Source organism: Orbicella faveolata, unplaced genomic scaffold (assembly GCF_042242905.1).
Source record: "Orbicella faveolata isolate gen_17 unplaced genomic scaffold, um_ofav_v1 contig_1, whole genome shotgun sequence".
Lineage (NCBI taxonomy): Eukaryota > Metazoa > Cnidaria > Anthozoa > Scleractinia > Merulinidae > Orbicella > Orbicella faveolata.
This window is the reverse complement of record NW_028301536.1, coordinates 23001583-23027863: the sequence shown is the minus strand read 5'-3', so window position 1 is coordinate 23027863 and position 26281 is coordinate 23001583. Positions and strand designations below refer to the sequence as shown.

Genomic DNA, 26281 nt, shown 5'->3' with positions numbered 1-26281 from the left:
CTTTACACCCCTCCAAGGCCTTTTACAAAGGCTATGTTAACTTCTATCGCAATACTAAAATCGTCATACGTCAAACATGGTATACATGCACCTTATTTTCTGTTTCAACCTTCTTCATGTTAGACTTGTACTTTTCAATTTGTTGTTCATTCTTCTCCGCTTCGCCTTCAAGCCTCTTGTTCTGAAACAACAAACGAACAAACATTTTTATATTCATAATATGGTCATATGGTGTACTATGATGTTAAGTTGCACTATCTATAAAATCTAAGCTGTACTTACTAGTGGGTATCAAAGGCGTCTTCATATCAAGTATCACTCCCATTGCAATGTTTAGCCCTATACGCCAGTGAAAATATATGGTTGACAAACATGAAGAATCCCTCAATTTGGTAAGAACTCTAGAATTTCCGTGATCAGACACTAAATTTTCAGAAGGCTTCCTGACCTTGAAACAGCACTGCACAAACCCTGTTTTATGACACTGTTTACAGTCATTAACATGTAATATCTACGCGACACTTCATGTACATGACAAACATACCAAAGCCTTGGTGACTTCACTGTCGGAATCCACCACAGGAAGTCGTCTGGGTGAAGAGACCACATCCTGTTCTTCTGCCATGATCAAGTCTTCTGCCGTGATTCCTAACTCCACAGCTCTGGAGTAAAAAGCATTACATGCTAGTTATGAATTCTCACGTTACTAAAAAGTCTCTTTCACACGTTTTGCAGAAAGAGGTTGATGCACATTACTTCAAAGAAGTATGTCACGAGTGATACAAGATTAGCTTTAATTGTTCAATTTTGCCATAGTCTGTTCGCGCAGTTTGTAGTCGACTGCCGAAAAACCCCAACCAACGGACACAGGCAAGCCGGTGAACCACTCAAAATTGTCTCTTCTTTAACTTACCTAGCACCTCTGTGCAAAGCCTGTTTTCTGAGCTGTCTCTTGAGTTGAAGCCGTTCTTCCTCTAATCTTTCAACCTGCACAGAAAAAAAAAGAGAAGAAAATAGATTAAATAATTTGTATCTTGCAAGACTGCCATAAAAGGGAGCTAATTTAAAAAACTTTAATACAGATCATATTGCGGCTCTTATCACGTAGGAGTTAGGTACCACAAACACGGCAAGGCACTGATCCATCACAAATCCTCCCTGCGTTGTATCAAGACTCAAACAGGAACTAGACTGGGCGAGTTGCTAAGGCAACCAAGTAACAATGAAGAACTAGTATCCCCACGCAGGGTGGAATATCAGCATTCCCATTTAATTGTTAAAGATGCGGAAACTGGACCATGTTTGGGTCACCTCTTTAGTTAATGCCCTGTTTAGTGCCACTGCCTGTTCAGCTTTCACTTTCTTCTTGGTTCTGACATCTTCAATGTCCAGCTTTTCTTTTGGATCCATTCCAAGTCGTTCTCGCAGCTCCTCATTCTCCAGCTCACTGTCATTTACTTTAATCTCCAAGTTGTTCACTTGGCTGGTCAAGTCTTCAATGTTCCTAAAGTGCACGAAATACAAGAGATTCAGCCAAAAACGAAAACCAATTCCTAAAGCACACATAACACTAGCCTCTTCCAGGCGTTCCCAACTAAATGAATACCTGGAAGAGGCTAATGTAAGACTGACTAAGAGCTGCTATTGAAAGTTCTTGTTGGTCACCAACAAAATGTTGTCAGTTAGACAATAGTTAATTCCAGAATGGGATTACTTTTTGTTACTTGGAGCAATTGTCTATATAATGAAACATTCTGTTAACACCTATAGACCTTATTAATAAATGGCTGCCAATTAAAAATTATTTTGAAAGTACTAAACCTCGTTTTTGGGTTGATCATTCAAAAGAATTTTTACTCTCAAACGAGGTTAGTTTGGCCTAATTGAAATGCATACAAAATAATTTCGAATTGGCAGCCATTTATGAATAGGGTCTATACCACATAACAGATTAATTTCCAGTTCATAGCAGAACCTTTGATACCGGCAATTATCTGAGAAAATATTTTATTTAGAGTTCAAAATAAACAGCTGTTTTTCTTACTGATCTCTAATGCGAATCTGAGCCTTGCAGTCTTTGATTTCTTGTACTGCTTCACTCAAACCGTACTCTCCCTGAAAGGACATACATAAAAAATGTCATGACATTTGCTTAAACTTTTAACTCTACATGTACAAACGATGAATAACAGTTTCCCTCAGTCATGTCCTCTACATCAAAGATTATTGTTGTTTTAGCGTGTACTGTATGCCTCTACAAAAACTGTAAACAACCCTGTGTAAGTGGCTTTAATAAGTGTACAGTACCGCTCAAAAGTAAGTTACCACCTTCTCGCGAGACGAGAATCTCGTCTCGCGAGACGAGACCCTCGTCTCGAGAGACGAGACTCCCGTCTCGAGAGACTCTCGCCTCGCGAGAGCTTTAAAAAACTGTTTGTAAAAAACTGTTTGTACGGCTGCCTGAACTTCTCGCGAGATTTTAATAGCCTATTGTAAAGCTAACAATGCAGCAACAACGCCGCAAAACTTTGCGCGATCTGACGAAGCTTCGCTTGCGAGCGCCGGCGCCGGATTCCCGATGTTTACCACGTTCATAAAAGATGTAACTGCAGAAATTTTTAACTCACGTGGTTTGAGAATGGTATCTGTGAATATATACGATGCATAAGGCTGTTTTGTGACAGAATGACACAAGTAGGGCTAACAAAATAACAATTTTACCTACTCAGTAAAATTTGTAAATGCATGACTTTTTAATCCACTGAGAGCAACTCTCACCCTTTCGTATTGCATCATTCGAGCCAACAGATCATTCAACTGCTTGTCCTTCATGGCTGCAGCCTTTTCTGCCTGTTCACGACAAACAATGAATCAGTTGAAAGCTTTATTGAAAGAAAGACCAACAACAGACCCTTAAAATTGCTACAACTGTTAATCTTCATCTTAATAAGCACTGGCCACTCTTTAACTGCGTTAAAAGGGTGATCTTTTCAGCACTGCAAATATTTGGTAATTGAATATTTCTGTCAATACCTACAGTAGCTTACTGGATCTCAGATCACGTCACGCCTAGCTATTGTTGTATTGTTGTATTATTGTGTTTTTACAGTACATGTAGACAAGATACGTAATTGTCACAGTGCCTCTCTCTTCCTATGTGAAAAAAAAAATGGCCGGTGGAAAATTGTTGCATGATCTGTGCACATCTGCCTCCACAACATGGTAACATGTAAATCAACAAAACAATTTACCTAAACCAGGATTAGCGAGAATTTTGATTTTAGTTTTGCAACTTTTCAGTCAGGTTTTCTGTTTAAATATTGTTTGTTTTTCAGTTTTGAGCTAAAGTTGTCCCAAACTAATCAAAACTCAAGCAGTCAAAAACAATTTTTATACAAGAAAAATTAATACTTTGGTTGACTTGTTAGTGTCAACTGGCTTTCAAACAACCAGGGGTTTTGTTACCATTATCATTCTGTCTTTGGTTTGCATCACTTCCAACTGTTCCCTATGCAATGTACTATTTAGTTCCTTGATTCTCTTCTGTTGGTATGCTGATGGAACACCTAATAAAATAATTTTGATTCATGATCAGTGAAGAATAACAGTAATGTATAGAGTTTGTTTATAACAATTTGCATTCAATAAATTGTATAAAGGACTGCAACATCTAAAAAATTTTGCTCTCATTTTACTCACTACTTGCAGACCCTCTAGTACTAGAAGCTTCAAATTTATACTATAAAGTTTTAACATAATACCCTCTGAAAGTAGCAACCTTCCAAAAGAAACAATAAAATATCACTATCACAGTCATCAGAAATTCCCAAAAATACAGACCCTCCAAAACCAACAACCCTCAAAAGTAATGGCCTCAGATGTAACTTTAAAAAAGAACTTTTTATGAAAAAGAAACAAGATGTAACAGGATACAAGAAGCTGTCACAAAATGACCTTATGTTTGTTTAACTGACCCTTATTCAGAAGGCAACTATACAAAGATTATTTTTAATTTCAGTTAATATCTGTTTCATGTCTCTACACAATCAAAAAAGGCTACTTTGATGGATTGGCTCATAAACGGTACACATTTTAGCTATTCAAAGTAGCAGCTCTTCAAAAGTTGTAACCTTCAAAAAGTACAGGCAGCAATAAAAAGTTCTAAATCCAAAAGTAATGGAGTCGTAACTTGAAATCAGAACATAATAGTATAGGATAGGCCACAATGTGAGCAGAGGCTGTGTATCTAAGTATATGATACTGCCTAATTACTATTTCTATTGGTCTTGCAGCTCTTTCTTGTCTGGTTTCTCCTCATACAAATGTACATACCTGATGTTCCAGTTTCTAGCATCTACAAACAGATTTGTTGAAATCACCTCAAGACCCCTTTTCACATGGAAACGTACACATATATCTTCTATTAAAAGCTGTAAGTTGCAGATATAATGTTTATTTACAACATGCACCTTTTTCTGATAAGGCTTTGACTTCTTCTGCATATGAAGCTACTCCATGCATCTCACTTGATGCCTAAAGCCAAACAAAGACCAGCAGAAGAACAATCAGCAGAAGATTGGAAGATCTAGAATTCACGTAGAATATACATATAATTCTCTGGCAATACTATATTTTCTCACGTAGATGTCGCTGATTCAATGCATTGTCAGGGCTATGCTCTAGAAGAGCCCGGGTGCCAAAGGCAACTAACTTTTTCCTTTAGGTGAGTGGAAAAATTTTATTGCTTTTTTCATTACATATAAACAATAAGTGCTGGGCACCCAGGATTTCATGATTAGGAACTTATGGGCTCCTTATAATTTTTCTTATGGACTCATAACTGCAAAGGGTACCTTTTCCAATTCCTTTTTGAGCTTTTCAATTTGTTCATCTTTTTCAATCATTGCCTGTAAAGAATATATCATATAACAGTAACAGAATGTATTGTGATTAAGTTAATTGACAGTATCATCATCGTCACCATCTTTGACTTGCCACACTGTAAATAATAATAAAAAATAATAACAACATAAAGCAGTGAGAAGACCTCAAAAAAAAAAAAAAAGGCTTATAGCAAAGGTCACCTCAGTTGTTAATAATATTGTAAATTTTAAGTTCTGTAGGCGTGGCACAACTGGAAGAAGACCAACGTGGAGGAAGAAAATAGTCAGAATGAAAAGAGCCAAAGATGAGTAACAAAATTAGAAACATTACTTTATTTTACCTGATGTAGCATGGCCAGAGATGTTTTGTCTGTGTCCAGTTGCAGACCTGTAACCTGCTGTTGTAGATCCTGCACTAAAGACTTGTATTGCTCCAGTTCAATCTCTTTAGCTGCAAGTACAGCCTGTTAAGAGGATCAATTTTAATAGTCAGTAAGTATTACATGTACTTCTATAAATAATTCAACGACCTTTTGGCAATTTCTAAAAGTTCTTTCATATTTCGAAATACAGAATGAGAAGATTGTTAACACAGTAAATAATTGATCTCTAAACATCAGTCATTTGTTTAATGGTATGTTCTATTTCCACAAACCTTCCACTCATCAACTTTAGCATTAACAGCCACCATAATTTGATCATCAGTGTCTGTTTTTGTGGCAAACTGCATTCTCAAGTCTTGAACCTACTCAAAAAAGCAAATGAAATCACTTCCTGACATTGCATGCATTTATCAAATTTGATTATATAACCAAGCACTAGGGACATATTTTCACTTTGAAGAGAGGTGCAAAGGCATGAGGGGATATGGGTGCAATATATTTCAACATACATGTAGTTGGGGTCATTAATCAAAAGTAAGAGGGGTAATAGGTTAATACAACATGTAAGTCAATACACAAATAAACATGCTATTTATGTTTTAACAACAATACAAGGAATCATCTGATCACCATTCAACCTTCAACATCATAAAATCTATTTAGATTCAGTTATTTGCTGCTTGCACAATACACTGTCAATTAGCAAGTACATGTAGTGACCTGTGCTCTCAGGGCATCCCTTTCTTTTCTCATATCATCAATGATCATGTCTGATTGTTGTAGAATGGTCTGCAGGGCAATAACAGGCACATGACTTTTGGAATCACACAGTTTTAATTACACTTTTTGCTATACTTTAAATACTGGCATGTAGCTAACCTTTATTTCCTCAACAACAAATGCAGTTAAGACTGATGAGGATGCACAGTGTAAACCAGACATTTATAAAAACAATAACAAAGGTGATCATGTATTGTACATATTGTTATAACTAAATCAGTAATTTACTAGATCACTGTTATAAGTATCATATGGAACACCAAGTTCTTAAAATCCAATTAAAGATGGCAAAAAAATGTCACTACCTGGGACCAGCCACTACACATTCATAAGAGTGGTCACTATACAGATGATGATTATCTTCATTTCTGAGAAATCTAGGAAAACTTTTACTGTAACTTACACCTTACAGTTCAAAAGGTAACTAGTGCTGCTCTTACTTAAATTGATGGTTACAGCTTTTTGGGCTAGGATGGGGTGTTAGGAGGAGGGGTCGCTATTTGCAGGTACATGTACAGTACCATACATCAGCCAATCCAAAGTAATAAAACAAGTTGGCTTGTTTCAAAATAGACAGAACTAGCAAGTGTTAAAATTTGTTCAAAAGATGTTTACATGTGGAGTTGAACCCTGCCATTGCGAACTTGCAGGGGAAACAAAAAATAGTTTGAAATAGCAGGAGTTTGAAATAACTGATAGTGAATGACTGTGGGGCAAATCCAAGGGAAACAGTTATGAGTTCGAAATAACAGGGAATTTGAAATAACCGAGTTCAAATTAGCAGGGTCCAACTGCATATAGTACAATGTACAATGTACAATGCCACTTTTGGCCACTCAGTACATGTACTTTTGGGACTCAACTGCAATAACAAATGCCTTCAGAGCATTTGGGCTGAAAGTTGGTCAGACTGTGTATTTGAGACAGTCGTACCTTAAGTTTGGTGTACTCATCTGTCATTTTGTTCATCTCTGCAGTCGACTCTTCAAGTTCCTTCTCAGCACTTTTGATGCGGTCTTCTAATTCATCATTGGCTTCTTGAAGAATCTACATGTAGCAAGATTGCATTACTTATTTAAGTCATGTGCAGTAACTACCTACCTGTACTTTCTACAGTCAAACACTGTATATTTTAATTATCATTTAGAGCCACATCTCAGGAATTTTCGTATCCCATATAGATGTAATATAATATTTAACTCATGTTTATAGTATCTTTATAAATAGTTTTTACTTTTTTAACATTTAAACAAACAAACTGTAAGGGTTGACCACCTTATATTTTGTTATATATATTTCTTATCAGGGCCTCTGCTGATAAAACCATAGAAGAAGAGCCCTAAAAATAAATGCTACATTACTTAGTCACTTACAGTTTTGCAATTTACAAAAAAATTAATTTTGGTGGCATCTGCAGACATTACAAAGTTCTTAATAACAAGTTCCTCAGTAAAGAGTTGGAAATAGAACAACAAAAAAAATAATAAATAGTGTTCCTACTGTATATGTAATGATGACAAAATGATACACACCTCATAGAAAGAACGTTTTTTGAACGAAAACGTATTTAAGGTTCTTTACTAAGGAGCCCCAAGGTCAACATAGTCTTAGAAAGGTTTACTGCACATCTGTACAGACACAGAATATAGGATAATTTAATACCTTTATTTCATCCAGATACTCAGTTAACTCCTTGTTTTTCTTTGACATCTTGTCTTTAAAGTCAGAATCATCTCCACGGCGCATAACCATGCTCTCTCTCTAGACAACCATAAGACAAGAACACATAATTTGCTGTGGAAACATATGATGAAATGTGACGAAATAATGGTGATGTTGGTACTAAGTATGCTTCATTTCCTCCTCCCATCCTCGATGCTTCAATGCTCATGAGTAATAAAGGCAAATAGAAAGATTAAATATGTTTAAATATTTAATTATTAAATAATGTCTGATTCTATGATGGTATCATATCTGTTTGTTTAATTAATTAATTAAGTAAGTAATTAATCAATTAGCTAGTTAATGACAGATTCATCTGTGGTTTGTCATACCTGTTGCTCAATCTGCCGTTGCAAATCTCTCATGTCCATCTTACTCCTATCCAACTAAAATAATAATAAAAAAACTTGCAATAAATTTTTCAATTACTGTCATCATTTGATTTAGCACTCCCCCATTTCTATTAGCACCCTGTTCCAATACGCAACCCAACAGCCAAAGGGATATTCGAGGCATTGACATAGAATAGACTGATTAGACAAACAAATTATGAAGTCTGCTTTCTCATCTGAATGTCATTAAAAGAAAAATACTCGCCCGGGCCAAGTAAAATTTAAGAGCTACTTGTCCAAGAGCAAGCTGGAATTCAAATTTTTTTTAAAACCCTGACAGAACCAGTACAGGCTGTTTTCAACATAATGGAGGCACAAGGAAAGATAATTTGCATTTTTGATAATTGAAAAAAATGAGTGACATCCTTCTTCTTCCAGTGCTTCCAGAAGAAAAAGAACACATTTTCCTATGTCTCTATAGAGTTATAGATTGAAACATATTTTGTGAAAGTTTGGGAGAACTCAAGAGAGCCGTGGAAACACTTGCTTGTAGCTCTTATTCTCACAGCATTTCTTATTTTAAAATCCTGACAGAGCCACTACAGGCTGTTTCTAACATAATGGAGGCACAAGGAAAGATAATTTACATTTTTGATAAATGAAAAACAAAAAAAAAAAATGAGTGGCATCCTTCTTCTTCCAGTGTTTTCAGAATGTCTCTATAGAGTTATAGATTGAAACACTTGTGAAAGTTTGGGAGAACTCAAAAGAGCCATGGAAACACTTGCTTGTGGCTCTTATTCTCGCAGCATTTCTTATTCTCATAGCTAAACTTTCACTTATTTTTCTATAACATGATAGAAAGATGGAAAATGTTTTCCATTTCTTAAATATTTGATGCCTACAGTTCCTTTAAAATCTACAGTAGAGTGCTTACATCTTTCTTCAAGTTCTTGTTTTCTCTTTCAACCTGATCCAGTTTGGCAACCATCTAAAGAGTTCACATTGTATTTAATAGTTATTTTTTGAAACCTAATTTAAAAAAAAGTAAATCTTACATATGGTTCTATATGGTCTTCTGAAATGTCAAGGGCAAATAAATCTAACTGCTTGAGTTCTACCATGTGGCTGTACCAGTGTTGTCATTTTAATATTCCAAACACATTGTGACTGAATGTAAATTTAAACTACCAACTAGTACCTGATCATTTTTGTTTTTTTCTTGGAAGAAGGCTTCTTCCTTTTCATTTAACTCTTGTTCCAAAGCCTGCACAAAAACAAGAGATGCAATGTTGTAGGCAAAATGTACAGAGTGATGTTAGCAATATTATCCATTTGGTTCAAGTGAAAACCACTCTTACTAAAGAGCTAGTAATGCATTCATCGTATTAATTGGTGACACGCACCCTTCTCCTGCTTTCAATCTGCTGGATCTCTCTCATAAAATCTTCCCCTCCAGCACCTTCATATTTCTTCAAAGACAAACATTGACCAAATAGTTAGTTTAAATACTCATACTTTTAATTAAAAAAAAATATATTATAACATTTCCACATGTTATACAAAAAATGTTGTCCCACATTAATGTGCTCATACGTTACTGTATAATGACTCTGTAACTACGATTGTCTCTTAAGTTTTTGAACACAACTGCCCTTAACAAATACATGGCTTTGTGTATATGGCAGGTAATTGTGCGATGATCACATTGCATATACTGCATTGCTAGGTAATGATAATAAATACAATGCCACAACTTAAGCTATACAAAAACATAGGCATAACATCTCCTTGGAACATGTGTAACTGCTGACCACTGCACGACAGTGAGGGCACTGCTCTTTGTTTTAAACTTACCGGTAGTTTAAAGTTCTGCATTTAATTGCATAATTCAAGTCAAGAAAAAAGAAAGACAACCCTTTAATACACAAGAAAGAAAACAAGTCTTGCAGTCATGCGCCATAACCTCCCATTATAGTAATCCTTCTTACTAATCTGCAGCACCCAAAATAAGCTTGTCCAAAACTAAGCCTCACTAATATCAGTTTCAAAAATTCTTCTGGTAATTGGCCTTCCCTCTTAAATTATACAAGCCCATGGATAAGCAGTTTATATTTAGATTAGCTCTTGAAGAAAGATAAATTATGAATTTTTCCAACTCTAAGCTGCGTTACATGTAGTACAGTCCAACCTCTTGTTGTGACCACCTCTTGTAAGTGACCACCTCTCCTTAGCGACCAGATTTCCAAATACCAAGAGTTTCCGAGTCAAATCACTGGCTGTGTTTTCACAACAACCATTGTCTCGCTTAACATTCCCGAAGGTGTTTTGTTTACAGACTTCATCAAGCAACTTAAATATGATAGGTGTTTTCACGAGTTAAATTAAATTTCATCAACATAATTTGAGCACAGCGCACTGACCAGTAAATCAGTTTGATTAACATGGCGGGAGATCCAAACGAAGCTTGTATTAAAGTTTTTTTCTTATAATTACCATTGTTATGCGATTAGTTTGCGTCCGACGAAGGAACCAATTTCAGCAAAGGCCTAGATTGCATGCACTTAGAGGCAGGAGAAGAGTAACGGAGGCATATTTTCATCATTCACAGAGAAAAATATGCTGTAGAAGAAAAATCACGTGGGTGCTTGAAAGGCCACAATTCTGGTTTGAGAATATGGTTTAAAACCACCATGCAGGTAACATTTGGCATGAACATTTCTGTATCGCTGGGCAAACGTTCCATTTTAATGGTCTACAATTTTGTTAAATGTTTTGACCAGACTCGTGGGCGATTCCAGTGAAGAAGTGAGTAGCTGTTATATTTCGAATTGACAACCCTGTCAGATGAATAACCACAAGAAACTCCTCATTGGCTGAAATTAATTACCAACTCACTTAAGCTACCTGCTTTGGTGGCTTAAATTTAATGAGAATTCCATTTTCCGACTCACTTACAGTGTAACCTTAAGCGAGTTGAAAAGGGTCACGGGATTTACGATTGTCACTCGCTAAGCAATCTGAAAAACCGCTCGTGAAAACACGGCCACAGTTATATTTGGAACCACTTGTAAGCGAACACCTCTCATAAGCAACTGCGACCACTTTAAGAGCTAAAAGTTTCAAATTTTCTTTTGCTTTTATCCTCTTGTAAGCAGCCACTTGACAGATGATAGAGTGGAAATTGGATAATATGGTGTTGTAACATTATCGTGTTCCTGAGTTGTACTAGAGACAGAGATTTCTTAATGGGAAGTACCAGAGTTTATCTTGAAATTGACTTTTTGCATGAATAAAACATTTAAAAGTCTCTGTAGTTACCATATGCTGATGAGACAAAATTTTGGCCCAATACGATAAGCTCTCGTAAGTGACCACCTCCCGTAAACAACCACCTAGACTTGACATTTTGTGTGGTCACTTATGGGAGGTTCAACTACAGGTATTATCCTTTAGACTTGTGATGTTAATATAATAACCTGATTATTGAGGATCTAGTTTTGCGCTGAAGACATTTATATGTTTAGTCTGAGTTTTATAATGCAGTATTATGTTAAAACTTATGCATTGTCACCCATTTGACAGACTACACCACTTCCAAATATTAAACTAAACATCTTGAAAATTAATCAGTGCCCTTCCCCATATCCCTCCAAAAAAAATAGCCTTGTGAACAAGTACAAACTCAGGACTTGTTATAGAGAATTTTAGGATATTTCAACATAGAACATTGTCTAGAAAAAAAATACCTCACCCTATATTGCTGAATTTCCCGTTCTAAATGGGTAATTTCATCGATTAATTCCTGCTCTGTTAAAAGAAAAATACACGGTTAAACTGCTGCAAGTACCCACCAGCACTGAAGGTATTAAAGAGTCAAATACACTGACATGATTTTGTTGATCTTGTATTTTTGGCATTACAAAGAACAAACCCTTTATTGGAGTATTATAAAACAATTCTACGGTTTTTTTTTTTTTGTATAGCGAGATCGAGAATATTCAGGACATGATAACAATAAACACTTAATTACGAATTGTACCTCTTTCTCCGCCTCCACCTTTAGTCATTTCTTCAGCTGCCAGTTCAGCTTGTAATGATTTAACCTGTTAATTATTAGATACATAAGCTTATGTAGAGATAGTATCAATTAAATCAATTCTCGATAAGCATTTTTCAACAGAAAGTTTTGATCTGTTTGAAAGACTGCAAATAGACTTAATAGGAGATACGAAATGCTTGTCAAAAGTACGAGATGACTGAAAAACTACATGTAGCATTAATTTGTTAGTTACAAGTAAAGAACCCGCAAATTCATACCTTCATAACAGTCTTGGTGACCTCAAACAGTTTAATCATCTTGTTAACATCCACAGCTTCCTCCGAGTCCGGAGTAACTGAACCCTTATATTGTGAGAAAATTACAGTCATTTCAAATCATCTGTATGCTAAACTCTAAAAACAACTATCGATACGAAGCGAATGTTTGTAGTTTACCATCTCCAAGACGCCGTATATGTCATCAGCTGCATCGACGTCTTCTCGAAGTACCTCTACATCTACTCGCATAATTCTTCCCCAGTCTAAAGGCGGCATTTTTAAAAAGAAAGAATATCTAATGGTGGTTTTTATCCACTATTTGCGAAGGAATTAGATAACGTTTTCCGTGATCGTGAAAAAAACTCAATAAACTGTCTGGTCTACGCGCGCCGCCATTTTTGAAATCCACAAACTTTCCTGGTAACTTAGATATGACAACTGCTGCTATTGGTCGGCTGTAAATCAATCAGCCAATAAGAGACGTGCTTAGTTCAAGCGCTTTCAGCTGGGTTTTTTGTTAAACCGGGCTCTGTAGAACGAACCTATATGAACTGGACTATAGAACTATGAACTAAACTATAGAGAAAAGACGCGCACAAGACTTATTATGCGTCTAGACGAACTATTTCTCGTAGTGGGTCGTTCAAGACGCATTTTGAAGGATATGAATTATCTGTAGAATGCGTACCCCATCCCAAAAGAGACAACTCGATGACCTCGCCTTGCTCCCTTGTCCCGATCATTGACCGTACCACCCTCGGTAAAGAGAAAATTGACCCTTGACCCAAAGCCTTTTCCGCGGCCGGTTCCGATCGAGACATCACTAGCTGTTGTGCCAATAAGCGGACTTAGAAATGCTGTTAGAAAACGCTCGTTTTCAGCGCAATGCGCGGGCATTTTTGGAAATCAGGCATTTACCAGGGTTATGCCGATCGGGTTGATTTTCTAGGCGCAAACCGCTTCCTTTAACGTCTATTAACTATGCTCAGACATTAAAAGTGTCCAGGCAAATTAAACGTCTCTAACATAAAAAACGGAATAATTCGTCTCAGACGGATATTTCGCCTCAGAGAGATAATTCGTCTCAGACGTATAACCGGCCGTTTTCACACTAGAGACGGATAATCCGTCTAAGACGGGTTGTCCGTCCAGCACGGATAATCCGTCTCAGTGTGAAAACGGAACGGTGTTCATTTTAGACGGATAATCCGTCTATTTTTATCCGTCCGATTATCCGTCTATTTAGACGGATAAATAGACGGATTATCCGTGTAAAATGAACACCGTTCCGTTTTCACACTGAGACGGATTGGCCGTTTTCACACTAGAGACGGATAATCCATCTACGACGGGTTATCCGTCCATTACGGATAATTCGTCTTAGTGTGAAAACGGAACGGTGTTCACTTTAGACGGATAATCCGTCTATTTTTATCCGTCCGATTATCCGTCTACAAAGACGGATAATCGGACGGATATAAATAGACGGATAATCCGTCTAGACGGATTATCCGTCTCTAGTGTGAAAACGGCCATTATCCGTGCTGGACGGATAACCCGTCTTAGACGGATTATCCGTCTCTAGTGTGAAAACGGCTCGTACCAAGACGGAAAATGTAGCAGACGGATTATCCGTCCGATTATCTGTCTAAATAGACGGATAATCGGACGGATAAAAATAGACGGATTATCCGTGTAAAATGAACACCGTTCCGTTTTCACACTAAGACGAATTATCCGTAATGGACGGATAACCCGTCGTAGACGGATTATCCGTCTCTAGTGTGAAAACGGCCATTATTTTCCGTCTTGATATGTTTATAATTCGTCTCAGGCGCATAACTCGTTTCAGACGCACAATTTGTCTAAGACGATTAATTCGTCCCAGACGAATGGGTCGTCTCAGACGTATAATTCGTCTCAGTGGAATAATTTTTCTCTGAAGTATAATTCTTCTCAGTCGAATAACTCGTTTCAGAATTATAATTTGTCTTAGACGTATAATTCGTCTCAGTCGGATAACTTGTCTCCGACGTATAATTCTCTCAGTCGAATAACTCGTTGCAGAATTTTAATTCGTCACTGACGTATAATTCTTCTCAGTCGAATAACTCGTTTCAGAATTTTAATTCGTCTCTGACGTATAATTCTTCTCAGTCGAATTATTGGTCTCTGAGGTAAATTCTTCTCAGTCGAATAACTCGTTTGAGAATTATAATTCGTCTTGGACGTATGATTCGTCGGGTGTGGACAAAACGTGGGGAAGGCCATGGTGTAGGCCATGGCCTACCCTGTGGCCTACCCTATGGCCTACCGGTGGTCAAAGTTTTAAAAACATTAACAAAACATCAGTAAGAGTCAAACGAATTAGCTGGCATAAAATTATATCCCTCCAAAAGGGGTATACTAAAAAGTCACTAACACGATTCTCAACATCAGAGGAAACGAAACAATGCAAATCTTACAGCACTCAGCCTTGAAACATTTTGTTTCTCGCTGTCTTCGATGTCTAGCTTCCCCAGCCAAGCAATCAAGGAAGAGCCGATATTATGTGGTCGCTGAGAATATCCAAAATGGCGGCTTCACGATCCATACCTACTGCCAGTTTGTAACATTTTGTGGAGTGCTAATGTAAACATGTAATGAACGGCGTTAGTGACTGTTAGTGTTAGCCTTAGTTAGTGACTTTGTAGTATACCCCTATTAGAGGGATGCAAGAAACCACGAGGGGTATGATTTTGTGTCACCTTACTCATTCGACTCTTACTGATGTTTTGTTTTATATGTTTTTAAAAATCTGACCACCGGTAGGCCATAGGGTAGGCCACAGGATAGGCCATGGCCTACACCATGACCTAGGCCATGGCCTACCGCACGTTTCGTCCACACCCACACACCGTATAATTCTTCTCCGTCGAATAACTGGTTTCAGAATTTTAATTCGTCTCTGACGTATAATTCCTCTCAGTCGAATAATTGGTCTCTGAGGTAAATTCTTCTCAGTCGAATAACTCGTTTCAGAATTATACTTCGTCTCAGACTTATAATTCGTCTCAGTCAAATTATTCGTTTCTGACGTATAATTCTGCCCATTCGAATAATTGGTCTCTGACGTAAATTCTTCACGGTCGAATAACTCGTTTCAGAATTAATTCATCTCAGACGTATAATTCGTCTCTGACGTATAATTCTTCTCAGTCGAAGACGTATAATTCGTCGTAAACGTATAATTCGTCTCAGACTTATAACTAGTCTCCGACGAATAACTCGTCTCAGACGTACAATTCGTCTCAATTGGCCGTTTTTGTATACTAGAGGGCGCATTATCCGTCCAGAAGGATAATGCGCCCTCGACGTTCTTGCACTAAAGGAACCCACGGAACTGGGGCCGAATGAAACCTCCCATAAAATCCGACATCCTTTATTCTCGTTTTATTGCTCTCTCATTTTGCTGTGTTCGTTTGTACGTGAAGTAGTGGGTGGAGGAAGAGGAAGAGGAGGTGAAGGAGATGACTGTCTATGTTTTAGCCTACGTAGTTGGCGGGATTTGCTAGAGTGGTCAGTTTGGCGGCCGAGCTGCGAATCAAATACCGCCAGCTACGCAGGCTATATGTTCATCAATGAAACTTTTAATTGGATTTTCACTCAACATGTCATCCTGTCGTGGTGGTAAAGCTATTTCAATAGGTAGCACAAGTTTTACAAGCTTTTCCTCATAATTCTTGTGAAATGCATAAGCAGGAATGTCAAACGTAACGTAAAATATATTCCTGTGGAGCTAACTGGGACCAAAAAAGGTTTGCACTGTAGCTGTGGTAGATGTAGACTCAATTACCAGTCGCTTTTGGAGAAAGGAGCGCGCACTCCCCGGAATCGAGTGAGCGGCAGGAATTGAGCCTATGCAAGATGGCCATTGGCTTTTTTGATCAGTACTTATATCTCTCTGTTCCTATTTCCATGATATTTATTGGTTAAATATAATGGTTTCAGTATTATCTCTAGAGAGTTAAAACTTAACAATTTACAATAGACCTATTCATGGTATAATCTTTGAAATGGCCAAACATGATTCGAATATCAAATAATCCTGTTCAATTTGGATCGCTTAAAAATTGTCTGTAAACTTAAGATACTGGTTCAAGACGTTTTTACACACAGCTGTCGTTACAGAGCAGATAGGATCCTGTCTTCACTAAGCGGCAGGTGGCTAAAGAAAATGATTGTTCATTGGTAATTTGAACAATTTGATCCCTGCAGTGGCAACTTCGCTCATTTGCGCCTCCTCAAGTCATTAATTTTTCTTTGTAGTAACTTGTCCAGTTCACGGTGATAAGAGCAAAGACTGGAACAATGCTTTAACGTTTTAATAAAGTTCTTGCTGTTGAGAATCGTTTCACAGGCTTCACACTCTGTAGTATCTTGACTTGTGGGCGCACATGGTCTATCGACATTAGAGTTTATTCGTTTGGTTGTTGGCTCTGTACTTATTTTTTTCGACCAGGCAGTTTTTGACCTTATTAGAGGCTGTAACACTTTCGTGGAGACAAAACGTTTCTTTCGTAGATTTGCTTTGCGAATATCTTGTGAAGTTTTCTGTGTCATTTTACCAGTGGTTTGCTTTTCCCTGATATCAGTACTACACTGTCTGGTGGTACAGATTGACTGTGTTTCTTCAAGGTCGGTTTGTGTCTGAGCATCTCGGGTGGAAGAAGTAACCTAAAACGTCGAAAAGAAGTGACGTTTGTTCGGCTAAGACGTTAAGTGTCACCGTCACTGTCAATCAATCAATCAATCAGTCAATCAATCACTCAATGAACCAGTCAGTCAGTCAATCAGTCAATTAATCAATCATCTATCCATTGATCAATAGGTCTATTTCGATATATTTAAACTTTAACTTGGCTCCTCGGCTTAGGGCAATAAAACAAACGAAATCGTATCGAAGATGAGATATGAATAATTAATCTCTTTTGAGTCAATTCCCCTAAGCCTCAGGGCTAGTTAGAATCTTGATATATCGAAATTGGCCTTTTAAATAGAGCAATCAATCGATCGATCTACCTTGTTGCTTGAGAATACTAGATGTCGTCCGCGATTTAACGATCAAACAATCAAATCAATCGATCGATCAGTTACAGTCGACATCTATTCTTCTCAAGAGACAACGTACTCAAGGACAATTTTATTTCTATCTAATTGATCAAAGTTCTAGTAACAGTGATGACAAAACCAAACCAAAGCTAAGTTACCATATCACTGAATAACGTTAAACAATTTACCTGGCTAAGGTCGTTCTCTGAATCAGTTAGAACATTGGACGACTGTCGTTTTTCGGTCCTTTTGCCATGTAGTGGCTTTGGTCCTCCTGTTGTCAGGAAAGTTGCAGTTCGGTACAATCAATATAACAGGTGACGAAAGTGGAGCAGTGTGAAAGATGTGAAGAATACTGGTCAGTAAGTCGAGGAATGAGTTGGAATTACGTAAAGCACTTCAATTAATTACGCAAGCCCTACCATCAAATACTGTAAGAAACAGGCAGCGACCAAAAAATGACAATTATTATACGTTGTAGTCACTATCTGTCTTCTCATTGGCTAAGAGCCTACTGTTAATTCTGGGAAACAGCACAACCTACAGATTATTCACTAATCTGCTGGCAGATTAGTGAATAATCCGTAGGTTGCACGCGCAATGCATGATTTCCAAGAGCAATGTCAAGTTCACCCAAGAACATGGCTTGTCGAAAATAAACTGTGTTCGGTGCGATAATGCGTTTGTCGTTATTTTCTTTAAAACAATGTATAATAAAACAACTATGGGATTCGGTTTTTGTGACATCCGAAATACTCAAGGTCTTGGTTAGTGTTATCAGCCTCAGCCTTCGGCTTCAACTGATAACACTTACCTCGACCTTGATTATTCCGGATATCACAAAAACCTCATCCAGTAATTGTTTACAATTTGCGCGATCAATGTGGCAACAAGCGCCTCTTTCAGGTTGTTGTTTTTCTTTTTTCCACATACTATTAGTTACGTACGTCCCAGCTGCTATGGAGAAAACTCAAATATATGTTGGGTGGACACGCGGAGAGAACAACTCGACTTAAGGACGTTCGCGCGAAAATTTTCCAACATTGCCTTTTTTCCGAGACTTTTACCACAGTAAGATGACGAGTTAGTTATGTCAGAAATGTAAAAAAATGGGGGGTCACCGACTTCGTTTAGGAGAGAACATGCCCGGAAGAACACCCTAAATCTGAAAAAGTCGGTCTTTGTTAGCGAATAAGGCCACAGTGTCTGTAAGCCCAAAAATATTCTAATTAGATCATTGAAGTGAAATGTTCTCTGCCAAATATTGTTTAAGTGGACCTATTAAGTGAATTTAGTCAACTGGTGAGGTTCCTTAAAGAACAAGTTCGCATTTAGTGACCATAATTTCATGCGCCTTGCAGCCGCAAGATGGCAGGATTCGATGTCCCGTGGACAGATATTTTGAATTTTTTTTAACTTCCCACATTGATATTTTGTTCATGTTTGGACAATGTGGAGATAATTGTAAAAAAAATCTGTTTCTGGAAAGAAAAGAAGGGGTTACCGAATGTCCAAGATCGTTAAATCCAGGCAAAGCTATAGCAATGGTCATCTGCCCTATCATTGTTCATTTTATTACTTAGCGCGTGCTGTCATGCATGACGTGGCGTGTAAATTTGCGTGCGCAGTAAGGATGCGCAGAAACAATTAGCGCGAACTTCCTTAAGGACTAGGAATTAACAGGTAACAGCTACTTGACTGTGTGAAGAAAAAACTAAGAAAGGATCGGTGACATATCCGATATATTTAATACAAAACATCTCTACCTGTACTGGAAGGAAACATAGATACGTGCAAGCCTAATAAATAGACCTTTAGTTTTCCACAAGTAACCAAGCAAAAATCGAATCATAGCCCAGTTGACTGTAACTGGCAGATGGCAGAACGAGTTTTCTAGTCAGCCGTTTTTGATTGAAACTTTCCCTGTTGTAGACAAATTAAATCTTGCAGTCACATCTTTGAAAGAACCGTACATATGCCATGCTTAACGCTCGTGCGCTTAAAGACATGACTGCACAATTTTAAAGGGACTTTTCAATTTCATTCTTAGCAAATTTGCAACACCGAGTAACTTAAACCCTGTTTCCCTAACAGGCACGTAGGGCTGGTTGTAGAAACATTAACACTGCGCCAGAACTCTCAACTGGACTTATAGCGCGACTACTCAAACTGGGCCACTCGGAAAGGAGTTAATATGTACCGCTAGCAGTAAAGATGTGTATAACTAGATACCTTGAGAATTTCCAGTGATACAATGAAGAACGAAGATTGCAACCCTCCTGAATTCTTCAGACTGAAAAGAAACAAAGAGATGGTTCTTTTCATCTTTCAGCTTAACCGAAGTCATTCATTTCTGAGCTACGTGAAAAAAGACTTTTAACTGTACATTGATGTCCAAACGGATATGAACAAGCTTATAATGTAACAGGAGCAGGACACATTGAAAAGGGTTTAACTGTACTCAGGAGTCAGGTTTTGTACATATTTATTAATAAGCTTAAAAGCCTGGCCAAACGGTGCATGATAGTTGAATGATTCTCCCCGAATTTTCACCGACTATCATCAACTACCATCGACTATCATGCGCCGTTTGACCAAGGCTTAATTAAGCAAAATATATTTATTCGTCAGAGATTACACTGAGCAACACTGCGATTTTGTAACAGCTTGGCCATGTTCAAATCTATGCTTAATTAAAATTAACCTATGCTCAAGTAAGAGTGGTAAAAATGATTTCAAACTTTTCCAGAATTGAAGGCTATGTACGATCGAAGACAATACTAAAGTATGTGTCACTATGAAAAAGCTTCATAATTATTTTAGTCCTTGTTTCACATTGGAAACTAGTAAGTACCTGTTCTTGAGCAAGCAGTTCAACCAAACGTTCGACACCTTCTCTGTCTCTTAGTTGCCGTTGGTTACGTTCTAAAGCAGATATATATCAGCTGAGTTATGAACAAAACAGGGAGGCGCGGTGGTCTCATGGTTAGTGCGCTCGTCTCCGGATCGAGCGGTCCGGGTTCGAGCCCCGGCCGGGGACATTGTGTTGTGTTCTTGGGCAAGACACTTTACTCTCACAGTGCCCATCCCATCCAGGGGGGAGTAGAAATACTCCTAGTCACTTCATGCTACAGAAACCGGGATAAGCTCCGGCCTGACGGGCCACTTGGCTCGCATGCAGACTATGAACAAAACTGTTTTTACAGTATCAGGGGTTTCATTAGCATTTTCAGCAGGAGGGTAACTAGGTTTTACAGCTGGACAAAACTGTTTGAACTGAACTTCTTTAAAGGAGAAACTTTCCTCTAGATGGTCAAACCAAGCGGACAAAATCAACCTCACAGGCGGTCAATTGCCTGGTGTCTGGCCCTTATGAAAACCCTGCAGTATGCTTTACAATGTATCTCCTGTAAATATAAACTACAAATGGTCTGATTGAGTTACCTCCGAAATACTTTCAGAGAAAAATAACATTTAATGAAATAGTGACAATGACCTTTGTGAGGACATTTTTTTGTTGCATTTTGGAGGTTGCTTGTAGGAATTTCACCACGTTTGCTGTTTATCATTGCCTAGCGGTAGCACATCATCAATTATATCAGATTTGAAATTGGAATAGAGCATGTACAACTCCTTACCACATTGGTCGACACAGATAGAAAGTGCTAGGATACACTTTGTTCTGAACGTTTTGGACACTGCATCATCCACACCAGGAGTCTGGCTTATATCAAGGCACTTGATAAGTAAAGACACGAGTCCAAGATCTGCTGAACTATCTAAACAGACTGCTGAAATATTAAAAAGAAAAAAATTATTATACTAATAACCTGTGATACGGTGTATGTAATTATTTTAACATGACTTTGCTATTATAAAAATAGCTTAAGCTATAGTGGCACCATTCCTTGGAACAGTCTTCCTTGTGACTTAAGGGAAGCAGAGTCCCTGGGGCAGTTTAAACGCCTACTAAAAGGAGATGTATAAGGCACGGCATTCGTGGAAAGCAGCTTTTTTATTTCATTATTTTAATCCTATTAGATATTAAGAATTGAATAGATTTGTAGTTAAGCTGACAAATTTTTAACCTTGTTGAAATAAAGATTAAGAATGTATGGTTGCTCTCATCCTCTCTAGCAACAGACAACATATTTATCAAGCCTAGGAGGACCAACCTTTGGTCCATTCTTCTCAAAAATTTTCATGAAACCTCAAGTTAAAGCTTGATTGAGTTTTGAATCAAGTTTCCTAAAGTTGCTTTTTGATCCTCAGAGCTAGTTCTAGCTGTTCACGTTTTCCTGACCTTTGATAAAATGTCCAAGGACGTTAAACTGTTTGAAGGACAGAGATCTTATTGATCCTAAAAACACAATTAAAAAGTGCGCAAAAAGTGACCTACTTCATGACAGAAGTTTCATACTTGTCAACTTGGGATAGAGTTTACATTATATGACCTACCATGACCGGCTATGGCAGATCCTATTGTGTTAACAACGTGCTCTAGAAATGAAATGTCTTGAACAGCTGGCTCCTTGTGTTCCACATGCTCTTTCAGCTGATTAATCAATGCACGCAAGCCTCCCAAGAGACGCCACTTTGACTGGCATTCAGCTGAGTATTAAAAGGGGTCGAGATTTAAGTCGTTTAGAGAGAATTATCTCAAAAAGCAAAGAAGTGTAACATAAAGGAAACTAAGATAACTAAAATCAAGTTGAAAGAAAATTGTGTTCTATCCTAGCCAGAGCGATAGCTAGTAACAGGCAAAACAAGACACTTGCCTGAGTCAGTGGTTTCTGTTGATTTTGTGATGGAGGAAAGTAAAACACTATTGACAACCAAATAAAAAAACAAACAAATAACATTGTCTCAGTCATAATTTTATTTCTGGGTATGCCCCTGGTATGTAAAGGTCTAAAGCTATAGGCCACTGCGTGCACCTACTTACACAGAATTTCTGTTTATAATGAGGCTAGACCTGTAGTATTTTAAACCCTTGAGGGTCTAGACAAGATTGGCATGATGGTTGAGTTTGTCTGGCAACCAACAGTGGATACCATTTGTTCCTCGTGGGTTGAAGTGGAATAAGTAAAATTTACGTAAGAAGTATTTCTCTGTCCATTACATTTACATATCAGATTCCTACCATTTCCAGAAACAATTGCTGAAATTAAGGTGGTTGTTGGTAGAACGATATTCTGTTGTTTTGTGGCCATTTGCAGAATATTCACTATCATGGGAAACAGTCTACAACAAAGTTGCTGATTTTGAGCTGTGAATAACAAAAATATTTAATACCCACTTAACCTGTGTCTTCACTATATATCTTACAGGTAAATCACAGCATAACTGTGGTCCTCAAAGTATGAATATTATCCTTAGGGAGATTAAGCAATGAGCTTCAGCCAGCATGCACATGGCCTTACCGCAGCCCCAGAAAAGGTGAAGAAGAAAGGGGCTCTCCTAAGGCTTTGATGAGATGCTTGCCATATTTTCACTACCATGAAAATAATGTTCCGGTATTGCTAACATGGCTCTATTGCAAACTTCCACAGTTCTTATACTAATACATGTTCCTATAATTACTCATCATTACTCATGTTCCTATAATTACTCATCCTTCAAATTTAGCTGCAAACATTCAACAAGTAGGTCATCAAAAAATGATCACGAATAAAACCTGTTATGCTTGGGACATGGTCAGTACCATATGTACAACACAATAAAAAAACTGCAATCTTAAGAAAACTCATACTTTATCATGAAAAATCATGTTTCTGATTGATCTGTTAGAAACCTCTCATGTGTTAAATAATACAAAAAAGATATTTTTATTTTTAACTGTTTTCTTCACTTACTATTTTGTGGATTTTGTAAAAGAGAATGTAGTGCAACAACTACAGCACTCCACAGATGAAGACAGTTTTCCTCAATATTATTAAACCACCTTTCACTTGTATCATCACAAGAGGAAGACAGTTTATATATTGGAAGACAGCCCCTATAAAGATGGAATTATATTAAATGATGCAATTTGATGCATGTGACAAGAAATGAATAGTTTGGCATTTATTGGTATATTATACAAGCAGCACATACATATATGTAGTATGCATCTTTCAATTTTAACAAAAATACTGCTTTTATCTCGTGTAATTAACAGTTAACAGTAAAATGGAATATGGACATTACATTTTTATGATTTATGGTCATTATATGATGTTTTTTAAAAGAACTTACTTGTATAGATCACATAAACTATGTAAGCACTTTGTTTCTTTTGCAAGATTTTGTCCTTCACCTGCATAAAATTGTAGTAAAAAAGCAAGGAAAAATAGAGAAAGTTGAATATCTGATTGAAGATGGATCACACTCAAGGAGGGGGAGGCAGAAGAGATCCCACTATGTAAAATTGACAGAGTGATCTTTTGAAATCTAGAAAATAGAACTAAAGGTATGTGTCCCCTTGAATTGATGCATGTGGCTTGAATTTATTTCCAACCCTATAAGAGACTTGTTTTCCTTGATAAGTCATTCCTGTCATAGCTACATCAGGCTCTAATAATAATCATTCATTTTAACCCCCCTTACGTGATGATCACAGTTTAGGATCTTTACACAGATTTTTTTGGTTACTAAGTTTGTTTTGTGTAGGCCTGCTGTTTGTTGAATCACCATTTTTCTTATTTTTTCAGGCTTCATTTTTGCAGCTGCTTAAGTTGTGTACATAACTGGGATGAGTGTGCTTACAATTGCCATCACAAATGGTCATTAGTAAAAAAGCTGATGTTGTAGCAGCAGGTCTGTTCTTGGCTTGTAAATGTAACCGCAGTAGTTGGAATACACTCTTCTTTGTCAAAGTTCTTTGAGAAAAATCTAAAAACAAAATCATAAAATTGGTAAAAGTTAAAAACAGAGTTTAACACAGTATATCTAAGTTATGCAAAAGTTGTTGGATTCTGTTTTTTCATATAACTATAAAAGTTATATATGATGCAATAATAACATTGTCTCAGGTCCATGTAAGGTGATGTTAAGTCTACATGAGCTAAGTGGCCCATCAGGCTGGAGCTTATCCCAGTTTCTGTAGCACAAAGTGACTAGGAGTATTTCTATTGCCATCTGGATGGGATGCTACTCAATTGCAGGGTTACCCCTGGCATTAAATTTGCCAGTACTCATTTATAAACCTGGGTGGAGAGAGGCACTGTGAGAATAAAGTGTCTCTCAATAGTACATGACCCAGTGCCCCTGGCCAGGGCTTGAACCTGGACCACTCAATCCAGAGACAAGCGCACTAATTCTGAGGCCACTGCGCCTCCCACAAAATTGGTGATGCAATAATTGTTTCAGTTCAGTGTCTTTGTGTTTCATTTTTTCCTCACAAAACTCACCATTTCCTTCTGTGGCCATGGCCAAAGTATACAGAGCTGACTGACAAACTGCAGGACTTTCTGTGATTTTACACAGACTCAGCACATACTCCACTCCACTTGATGAACAAAAATAGTCTTGTGCCCTCTCTAGGAAGAAAGTGCTTTAACTCTTGAAGCCCCAAGAGCAATACATTTTACTGAATAAATGTTATAAAACGATGGTTAATGGTGCTAACACAGAAAGGAGTGACTATGAATCTGATTCACATGACAAGAAATGTTGTACAGATATTAAGGGGGGGGGGGTTGTAGTTTTCTAAGCCACTGTAAAATCATTTTTTCCTGATATTATTGGAGACTAGGTTTACAAGTAATTACTATTCCAAATCTATTGTGACTGTTACTGACTATAGTAGGTGCTTCTGGCCTCAACATACAGCCATCCTTTCTACTTGTTCAGTAAGACTAATGCATTTTCAACAAATTAGCCTTCTTCATTAAGGAAAGGTATCATTAAGACCACAGTGACCCCAAATGTTTTTTCGAACCTTCATTGGTATTAAATCATCCATGTTAAATTATTTCAATATTCCCCAACTTTCCTTCTAAATGTCAATTTTCCCTGACTCACAATATAATTCGCTGACTTTTCCCTGACCTCGAAGAATTTCTTTCCCTGACCATTTCCTGCATATCTGTGGCAACCCTGTTATTGTTTAACACCTGATCAAATGACAACTAGAGTTGACATGGGTTTAAAGATAAAGGAATGCTTTTCAGCTGTCTTCTGAGTGTGGACAAATGAGCTGACAGAAAACAAGAAAAGCACATATTGACAAAATATGACCCACACCACATGAGCTCACGTTTAAGTGGACCTTGCATTAATAAACACGTAAATCATAATTCACTTACTATTTTGAGAGAGAATTTCACCAAGGGCCCTCAAAGCTTGTTGCTGCTGAGATGGATCGTCTTTCTGATATTTCATGGACTCTACAAGTAGCTTCACATCTTCAATCTCTTTCTTCGATTCAGAATGAAGATCACCACTGCCAGTATTCATGATACATGTAACTAACAGAGACTGTAGGAAGCTAACTTATCTGCAAATATAAACAAATGAGGTCCCAGACAACGATAACGTCTCAAGTTTACATTAAATTTTCTCTGGTACCATTCCTGGTTAATAGTAAATCGGAGTGACCTCCCAATATCAGGACGGACCGATATTTACAAGCAAACAACAGAAGGCAACCGTGGAAAAGAAGCTATGCTTGTTAAGAACAACAAAATTACCGGTAAAACCTCATCATACGTACCTGTTTCAGCTGTTTTGTAAAAACAAAATGGCTAACAACCGTCCTAAAACCCAGTTTTTCTCGATCCATGCAATT

At 37.5% G+C, this 26281-nt stretch overlaps 2 protein-coding genes across 2 annotated transcripts in view; both read right to left on the bottom strand.

Moving 5' to 3' along the window:
- Positions 1-12836, bottom strand: part of LOC110054569 (centrosomal protein of 290 kDa-like) — a 39688-nt gene extending 26852 nt beyond the window's left edge. The window contains exons 1-22 of the mRNA XM_020760912.2: positions 12598-12836; positions 12421-12504; positions 12143-12206; positions 11855-11910; positions 9507-9572; positions 9302-9367; positions 9038-9091; positions 8101-8154; positions 7709-7807; positions 6980-7093; positions 5987-6055; positions 5539-5628; positions 5225-5347; positions 4854-4907; positions 4470-4533; positions 3466-3566; positions 2779-2850; positions 2045-2115; positions 1312-1504; positions 914-987; positions 545-662; positions 92-181 (exon numbers count right to left, since the gene is read on the bottom strand). Of these exons, the coding sequence (XP_020616571.2) occupies positions 92-181; positions 545-662; positions 914-987; positions 1312-1504; positions 2045-2115; positions 2779-2850; positions 3466-3566; positions 4470-4533; positions 4854-4907; positions 5225-5347; positions 5539-5628; positions 5987-6055; positions 6980-7093; positions 7709-7807; positions 8101-8154; positions 9038-9091; positions 9302-9367; positions 9507-9572; positions 11855-11910; positions 12143-12206; positions 12421-12504; positions 12598-12696 (1875 nt within the window). The 5' untranslated portion in view covers positions 12697-12836. The remainder of the gene's footprint in view (positions 1-91; positions 182-544; positions 663-913; positions 988-1311; positions 1505-2044; positions 2116-2778; positions 2851-3465; positions 3567-4469; positions 4534-4853; positions 4908-5224; positions 5348-5538; positions 5629-5986; positions 6056-6979; positions 7094-7708; positions 7808-8100; positions 8155-9037; positions 9092-9301; positions 9368-9506; positions 9573-11854; positions 11911-12142; positions 12207-12420; positions 12505-12597) is intronic.
- A 3502-nt stretch (positions 12837-16338) lies between these two features.
- LOC110054588 (telomere repeats-binding bouquet formation protein 1-like) lies at positions 16339-26081 on the bottom strand. Its single transcript, XM_020760934.2, has 12 exons — positions 25800-26081; positions 24903-25031; positions 24259-24384; positions 23749-23809; positions 23367-23509; positions 22655-22780; positions 21970-22122; positions 21150-21302; positions 20366-20436; positions 19744-19804; positions 17700-17785; positions 16339-17136 (listed from the first exon to the last, which is right to left on the bottom strand). The coding sequence occupies exons 1-12, from the start codon at positions 25948-25950 to the stop codon at positions 16690-16692; spliced, it is 1707 nt and encodes a 568-aa protein (XP_020616593.1). The 5' UTR covers positions 25951-26081; the 3' UTR covers positions 16339-16689.
- Positions 26082-26281: the final 200 nt, after the last annotated feature.